The sequence below is a fragment of the Urtica dioica genome, chromosome 5 (assembly GCF_054948205.1).
Source record: "Urtica dioica subsp. dioica isolate 48M chromosome 5, U.dioica_male_clone48M_v1_H2, whole genome shotgun sequence".
Taxonomy (NCBI): Eukaryota; Viridiplantae; Streptophyta; class Magnoliopsida; order Rosales; family Urticaceae; genus Urtica; species Urtica dioica.
Window position 1 is genome coordinate 26741856 of NC_142760.1, and position 8676 is coordinate 26750531.

The 8676-nt window shown below is 35.2% G+C and overlaps 1 protein-coding gene and 1 pseudogene across 1 annotated transcript; one reads left to right on the forward strand and one right to left on the reverse strand.

Annotated features, from left to right (window-relative positions):
• The first annotated feature begins 362 nt into the window (after positions 1 to 362).
• Positions 363 to 1010, forward strand: LOC149397678 (secreted RxLR effector protein 161 pseudogene; annotated as a pseudogene).
• Positions 1011 to 4544: 3534 nt separating this feature from the next.
• On the reverse strand, positions 4545 to 8084 carry LOC149397679 (uncharacterized). The gene is made up of 9 exons (XM_089614099.1): positions 7985 to 8084; positions 7863 to 7920; positions 7660 to 7768; positions 7442 to 7571; positions 6918 to 6969; positions 6659 to 6805; positions 6459 to 6570; positions 5799 to 5925; positions 4545 to 5347 (listed from the first exon to the last, which is right to left on the reverse strand). The coding sequence occupies exons 1-9, from the start codon at positions 8074 to 8076 to the stop codon at positions 4885 to 4887; spliced, it is 1290 nt and encodes a 429-aa protein (XP_089470225.1). The 5' UTR covers positions 8077 to 8084; the 3' UTR covers positions 4545 to 4884.
• Between the last annotated feature and the right edge of the window lie 592 nt (positions 8085 to 8676).

Genomic DNA, 8676 nt, shown 5'->3' on the forward strand with positions numbered 1-8676 from the left:
CAAAATAGAGACTACAACTCTTCTCGTGGGCACCATTGACAACACCTCATGGGTTCACAGACAAGTCAAGACCCACTCATGTGTGCAAACTTCACCAGGCCATTTATGGTCTAAAACAAGCGCCTAGGGCATGGTTCGAATGACTAAGACAAGCTCTTCTAAACTGGGGTTCTCAGAGTCTAAAGCTGATATACCTCTCTTTATGTTTATTAGTGACAAGGTATACATTCTGCTCCTAGTCTACGTGGATGATATCCTTGTCACTAGTAATGATTCGAGAGCAATTGTTAGTGGGAGATCGACATGCTTAGTTTTCCCTAAAACAGTTCGGCTCTCTCCATTACTTTCTTGGAATTGAAGCTATGAGGGACACATCTGGACTACACCTCAGGCAGTCAAAGTATGTGGCTGACTTGCTTCGCAAGCTAAACATGGCAAGAGTTAAACCTCTCCCATGTCCAGCGGCTCCTAGTGAAGTTTCGTCAAAGAGCAAGGGTGAGCCTCTAGCTGATCCATTTTTCTACAGAAGTACGGTTGGTGCACTACAATACCTCACGCTCACTCGGCCAGACATCGCGTATATGGTCAACAAGTTGAGGAAATTCCTCTCAGCTCCAACAACAGCTCACTGGCTTACGTGTAAGCGTGTCTTACGATATCTCAAAGGTACAATATCTCATGGTCTCTCCTTTAGACCAACGAAGTCACTTGCTCTCATGAGCTTTGCCGATGCTGACTGGGCTGGTAATCATGATGATCGCCAATCCACAAGTGCTTATTGCGTCTTCCTCGCAGACTGCTTGGTGTCTTGGAGCTCACGCAAACAGAATGTGGTTGCTCGCTCGAGTACTGAGGCAGAGTATCAAGCCTTGGCTCATGTGTCAGCTGAAATAGTCTGGCTTCATTCGTTACTATGTGTGAGAGTTGTAGCTGACATCACCGAGTTAGTTAGGCCGTTACAAGATCCTCTGTATTTATATCATCTGTACAAACAACTTTACGATCAATGATAATTAAAAAGAAGGTTTCTCTTTCTCTCTCAAACAGACTCTCTTGATTCGTCATTCATATTCCGCAGGATTATCTTTCACTTGCTTCTTAACTTCTTTTAATAACTTGGCTTCTTCGAAGACTATGTCAAATAGTTTCTCAATCACATGGCTCAGGAACTTCTCTACGTTTTATTTCTTACAAAATTTAGATTAGTGGTTGGTGATCTAAATCTTTCAGATTTTTGTGCGTCAGTGGTTGTATTTTTTTTTTATTAACTAGTAATTATATTGTTTTGCAATTGACTTGTATTATTTGACGCAAAAAAAAAAAAAAAAAATTACTTGTATTATTGCAGTATATCGTGTTGCAATTGATTGATATTTTTTTTTTCCGCATCTGCATTGCTCTTTTTTAACTCTATTTTTTCGAGCATAATAATTTCCGCCGACTAGATAGTAACTTTGCAAATGCTCAAGAATTATTGGCAATTTCTCATTATTAAAAAAAAAAGAATTCTTAGCAATCTAGCAGCTATATTGCGCAAGATTTAGAGGACTTCAACATCCATATTTTATATTTAAAATACGGTTTTGGTGAGATTAAATAATATGTTATATCTAAATCATTACACCCAAAAAAAAAACATATTCATCATTTATCCTAAACTATGACCTCCTCAATATGTTAAGATCATAATCCAATAAGTCAAAATTAATCCAAAAATATGACTTTCATTTATGTGTTGGTACAAAAATACACTTAATGAAATATCCTTTTATTTTTTATTTAATTTTGTTATTTACTTTAGAATAGTTAGTCGAATTAAGCCACTTCAAACGTTGCAATTATGATCTAGCCCACGTTTTGCACTAATTTCAAATCTAGCCCATAAAGATGAGGTGTCAAAATTATAGGAAATGATAGTTACCAATATAACCTTGACTTGATTTTGTGAAAAAATGTTAGTCCACGTTTTGAAAAAATATCGGCAGATTTTTTTTAATTTTTTGTCACGTTATTTCGGAAATTTTAATTGATTTCCGAAAATTTTAATTTGTAGCTTTTTTATTTAATTAATGAACATATTTAAATCTAGTTAGTTAACTTTCCTATTTTGTGGGCTAGTTTAATGGGAAGGAAAACAATATTGCTCGTGATATTTTTTTTAGGCTCTACAAGATGAAATTCGAATTCCCAGTTTTTAGGGATTATATTTTACTATGTTTTAATGTTAAATTTTGAAATATATCACTCATTTAATCACGATATCAATTTGTTACGTACTTGTTAAATTTTGTTTATTTTGAACTAATCCGCAAATTAACATAAATAAACCGCAATTGAGATAATTTATAGAAATAAACCAATCCAAATGAGATTCGAATAAAGAAGAGAGAGACTATTATGTATGCATTTAATGACACATGTACCCATTAATTACTCAACAACTTTTAATATTATTTTGGAAACAATTTTTTTCCTTTTAAAAATCAAAACCGAATATTTGTACCTTCAATTAGTTACGTTGACTAATTCAATCCCCTTCCTTTAATATTTACGATCACCTAATTAATAATTATGAAATAAAATTATTTAATTTAAATAGTCAAACGTGGGTTAGTGTTTTATAAACGTCTTTTAAATAATATGGGTAAATAAGGTATTTTATGTTCGTTTATTATGATAAATGGCTAGATTGCAAAATTAACCAAACGTGGGCTAGAAAGCAAAAATCATGTTTCAAAATGGCTACGCTGCCAGTTTGCCCTTTACTTTATGGTCACAAAAGCAAAGTTAGTGATCATTTTTCGTTTGGTATATAAAGTTAAAAAAATTGGAAAATTTGAAAATCTTGGGAAAAAATTGAAAAATTTTGAAATTCATTTGAATATTTATTGACATTTTGTCTTTTATCTTCAAACGATTCTGAAAAATTCTTTGAAAATTTATTGATATCGTTGTCAATAAATTTTATGCATGTCAATAATTCTTCAACAGACCAAAATCTTTGAAGATTTATTGACATCCAGAAAATTTATTGAAATCGATGTCAATAAATCTTCGAAGAATTTCACAAAATTTTTGAAGATTTATTGACATTCATGTCAATAAAAAGACAAAATGTCGATAAATCTTCAAACGAATTTCCAGATTCTTAAAACCAATTTTTTTTTCTTTCAGATTTCCCAAATTATTAGGTATATACGAAGGTTTGGAGGTAGTGGAATCGTTAAACACGTTGATATGGACGTAAATCTCTCTCTCTCTCTCTCTCTCTCTCTCTCTCTCTCTCTCTCTCTCTCTCTCTCTTCTCTTCGCCTTCACGTCAATTCTTCTTCTTCTTCTCCGTCATGATTTCTTCTTCTTCTTCTTCTTCTTCTTCTTCTTCTCCACCCAAAATGACAAAGAAACACCAAAACCCAAACCTTAAAGTTAAAGTCATGACAAATAAACCTATATCATCGTTTGAATATTTTTTTACAGGTTTCCAAAAAAAATCGTAATATCGACAATGTCAATAAATCAGATAGATTATTGACGATAATGTAAATAAACTAGATAGACGAAATATAAAAGAAAAATGATATTTCATTGGAAGTAGTTTTGTACCAACAAATATAAAGAAGTCAAACTCTTGGATTAATTTTGACATATTAGATTTTGATCCAAAAGTATTGAAGAGGTCATAATTTAGGAATAATCCCATATATTTTTCTTGTGTCTATTTTTCAACTTCGGTGATACAAAACTGCCAATCTTCCTGCCTATATGAGGATCTTGAATTCAATGGAAGGCAAAGGTAAAGTTAGGGGGAAAGGCAAAAAAATCTATTTTCTTTTGTAGTCTCTTACTCTATTCTAACAGTGATGGACATGAATATTGATATCTAATGTTTTTTTTCCCACATCTATTACTAAATTTGTCACAAAATACTGGATTTGGTGACAAGTTTGTAAAAAAAAAATGGACCCAGATTGCTGTCGTGCTTCGTCTTATACTTGTCTCCACAAAAGTAACCTACAAATCAAGGATTGAAATGCCGACGGCCGATTTCGTGCCGATGGTCTAAAAAAATGGAAATTGCGGTGGTCGACGGGAATTGGGACAGAAAAAATGTGGAAATTTGCTTAAAAAAATGTCGACGGAAATTGCGGTGTTGATGGAAATTTCGATAAAACTCGGAAATGCCGACGGAAATAATGTTGCATAATTATTTATAAAACAAATAAATTAGTTTTAAACACACACATAATAAGTTTAAACTCCAAATTCAAGTCTCCAACACAGGTAATAATTTCACATAACATAACAAAAAAACATAAACAAAAAATCTAAAACACTTAATAGGTTAAAAAACAAAGATAAGTTCAAAACACATATTAAGTTCAACATAGATAAAAAGACTCAATAGTAGGTTGACTCAATAATAAGTTCAAAACAGATTCTAACTTTGAAATCTAAGTCTCAAATATCAAATAAATTTGGATTCTATTAAAAAATAAATTGAGAAAAACATATGTGAACCACACAACATAAATACACATCTTTCATAAAGCAAGATTTTTCCAAAAAAATTAAAACGATTCGATTTCATCACAAACTCAAACTGTCGGCACAAAACAGTGGGAATAATATGGGAATTTCGGCGACATTCCCAAGAAATAACGGAAATATTGTTGATTTTGCACGGACAACGTGGAAATAATGTGGGCACGGTCGAAATTCCAGGGAATGCCGACGAAAAAAATACGTGAAACGACAAATGTTCATTTTTGTGCCGGAATCCCAAAAATAACGAAATTTCCACGCAATTTCCCCGAAATACCCCGAAATTTTAAACATTGCTACAAATAAGGGGAATATCTATCTCAAATCGATATTAATCCATCATCAATTTCTACTCTTCCACGAAGTTAATTCGGACGGGATTAACCCTTCGTCGCAGTCAAGCACGGCCTTTGAAATCAACTTCCCAAGCCAACCATGGTACAACAAACCTCTCGCGCCAAGTCCCGCAAAGAGCCAGTATTTGCATCCTTCTTTTTTTGTTCGGCCCGCGATCTCGTCGACGCAGCCCAGAAGCGGAAGTGAGCCCTCGGGGCTCAGTGGCGGCATCGCCCTCAGGCCCGCCCGGGCCCCACAGAAGGCCCAGTGGGCCTTGAGGTTCGGGTAGATTGCTTGGGCCTTGGGCAGGAGATCATCGAGCGCTTGCGAAGCTTCTAATTGGGACACGTGCGGTGACGAGTTTCGCGATTTCCACTCCCACGTGGACCCCACGTAGAGGCTACGGGGTCCCTGGACCGCCAGCCAGGCGTCGGACAGTATCGAGGGCCCGAGCTCGGGATACTCTTCTCTGCATTCGAAAATATGATTAAATTCTTTTTTTTTTTTGTCTGTTGTCGGATCGTGAAATGAAGCTCCGAAACTTTTATTTGACATATGATGACACTTTTAGGATCATGGGTGGCCATTGGTGATACTTTATAAAGAAGTCCAAAAGAGAAACAGAGCTTTTGTGACCATTGCCTTCTGAAAATCAAGCTCTGAGTATAGAAATTCTGAATTTCAAAATATCAGGCTTAAAAAAAAGACTAATGTTGAACTGGCGGTTTAATTCTAAATGAACTTGCGCCGTAACACGATTTCAAATTGTGATCCACTTTTTGGGACACTCAAATGCTTCTCGTGGGATTAAAACAATACGACTTTATTTAAATATTTTATAGAATCAATAGGAAATAAGTACCCAACATTGTACCATTGATGCATGAAACTAAAAAATAAATAAAATTACGAAATTGTACCCGATGCCATCAGGCAGGTTAAGGTGTGCAATGACACCTCTGCACGACCTTAACGGGATCTTTCCAGCGAGCTCGGGAAGCAAATCAGCTTTGGCGCCTAAACATACTATAACTGCCTGGTATTCCCCTATAAAATTTATGTGCAGAAAACCCAGGCATACACAAATAAATACATTAAACAAATCAAATTAAACACAAACTCGAACTTCGCAGCGTCGCACCAAAACCCAACATGCTTCACTTTTCATTTATGAAAAAGGCATTTTCATTACGTTTCGACAGAAAAAGATGAGAAGACCATTGTTTTGTTCAATAAGACATAGTAATGTAATTCGACCCCGGATAATTAACGACTTATATTGATGAAGGAAAAAGCCACATTACGAAAGAAAGATCTTCAGAATTAAAGAGATCAGCCCACAAATTACAACAAAAACCATCTCAAAAAAGGACCCAAGATAAGACTGGAACAAACTTATTAATTACCTCACTCAACTCTCTAAGCATCACCCCAAAAAGATCTACAATTACCAATGTATACCAAACTATAATACTTTCCAATTACAAGAGCAAGGAAATTTATAACTTATATGATTATCTCTCTGCTTAAATAATTGAAATAAATAAATAAGTAATCCCAAACCAGTATAAAAACATTACCTTCTAAATCACGAAGAGTCTGGACAGATTCCCGGAGTAAACACAAGTCTTTTTTGCCGGCGCCAGAAGCTGAGAATTCCTCTACTCGATTTTCACACGCTGTGAAGAGGGCCTTAATTATAAGATTAAAAAAAAAGTTAGAACATAATATTAAATATATATATATATATATATACACACACTTAATGTACAATACAGACCTGAACATAGAGCTGAGGATTAATATTTACAGCTTCAGGCATATAAAAGGCTGTGTCTAAAGGCACACTTAGATTCGGTACAAGATTTTGTGAGGCCTCGCTGTCAAGTGTTTCAATTCTACAGCTGGGAAGGCAGCTCCGAGCATTCTGATCGTGCAGAGCAAGATGCACCAAAATTACATATGTCGCCATATATATCGTAAAACATCAATCAAGCTATTGCGCTTTATCGTGCATAAAGTTCAGAGATAATAATTACATTGCTTAAAAGCAGCAAGTTCTTTTCGCTCACTGCTGGTCTCAAGATCCCCCTGAGCCGAACACATTTCATCAGAAATCTAGAACCGTTTCAATTAAACCAAAAACTATAACTACCACAACTCGAATCTTGCGCAAATGAAGAAATCATAAGAGACTGGTTTGTTGGTCATTTTATATACCCGTTTACTATTGTGAATAGAGTACTGTCATGTAAAAACTACATCTAGACAATTATCTCATCTCTATAGAGCTCTTAAGGCAAAACCTTCCTAGAATTTAAATGCTTTAACACGCACGGACTCACTAACACACCTATCCTCTTTGCTTTATGATGATATTTTTATGTGCCCGAAGAATATTTGGAGAGACTAAATAAGTTTGCAATCAACAAGCACTGCAAAATTAGGAACTTCCATAATAAATAAAGAGAAAAATTACTAGAGAAATTCATTACGGGCACAAACTTAAACAACATTTCAAAAAAATATTGAAAGTTCTATAATAATTAAAAGAGTGAAAGACCTTCTCCGAACAATACAGCCACATGGGTCAGAACCGGAATCTCCGGAAGAAGCCGTAGCCGTAGCTTCTGCTATACTCAAAAGCTTCATACACTCGTTCCAACACTCACTTCCTCGCCACAGAAGCTTCGCTGCAAAAACAACGCCAAAAGATTACAATGAAAACTGAAATGGAAAAAAAAAAAGCTCAAATTTTTAATAATCAACCAAAAGAGGAACCTTTGGGAGAATAAGGATGAAGTAAGCCTCCGGAAATTCCCGAAGCACCTCCTCCGACCCCATTTTCATCGTATATATCTATACGCATATTCAAACCCTTTGGACTATCCTGTACCAAATCAACAACAGAAGAGGAAGTTAGACAATGTTAATCTCTCCCAGGGTTTAATAGAAATGACAGAGAGAGAGAGAGAGAGAGAGACATTGAGCAAATGCCAAGCGACTGAGAGACCAGCGAAGCCGGCTCCGAGAACGGCGTATCTACGTAGAAAAGCATCGGTTGAGATTTATGGCTACGAGAGAGATGAAATGAGGAGAGAGAGACCTGAGAGTGTGTTGATGGGGAGTGAGAGACGGATTGGGCATTGTTCGTGTGGTGTGAAGTCCAGGGCTACAACTATGAGCCAAAAACTCCATAACTAAGTATCCTCAAATAAGCTTACCCGCCCTTCCTCTCAATTTAACAGGTTTTATATTTTTTGACAAATAAAGTTTAGGTCCTCTCAAAGGACTTTTCTAAGATATGTCTTAAAAAGTTAAAAATATATGATTAGCGATATAACCAATTTTTGGTCATATATTCAACTTGAAAGGGCACGCGATATTAAGATTTTGAGAGTAGAGTGTATAAAAAAAATTTATTACGAAAATAATATTTTTTAAATTATAAATAGTTTTTTTTTTAAATTTTGTTTACTGATTTAGACTTTATGTACCGTAGGCCGTTATGTCCTCTCGGAGACTGGTCGATCTCAAACTCGCCGGAGACAGAGAGAATCGGTCTTGAAGTACAAGAAGGCTAGTGCAAGCAAGCTTTCAACTCATAGATGGATAAATTAAAGTCACAATTACACAGCCTAAACTAGCATTAGCTGAACGAAATTGAACAACCTAGGGTACAAAAGACAACATGAATGAGTACATCTATAAATGTCATGAATCATATGTTGAACTTTTATTCATCAAACATATTCCGTGGTTTGATCAAGCATTTCAAATTAAAAAATAAAAAAAAAT

Excerpts from the sequence above, each read along its gene's own strand:
- LOC149397679 (XM_089614099.1), bottom strand. The coding sequence starts at position 8,076 with ATGGAGTTTTTGGCTCATAGTTGTAGCCCTGGACTTCACACCACACGA. Across the intron at positions 7,572-7,659 it reads TCATCCTTATTCTCCCAAAG|CGAAGCTTCTGTGGCGAGGA; the intron begins GTTCCTCTTTTG and ends TTGTTTTTGCAG. Across the intron at positions 6,806-6,917 it reads ACTTGCTGCTTTTAAGCAAT|AATGCTCGGAGCTGCCTTCC; the intron begins GTAATTATTATC and ends CTGCACGATCAG.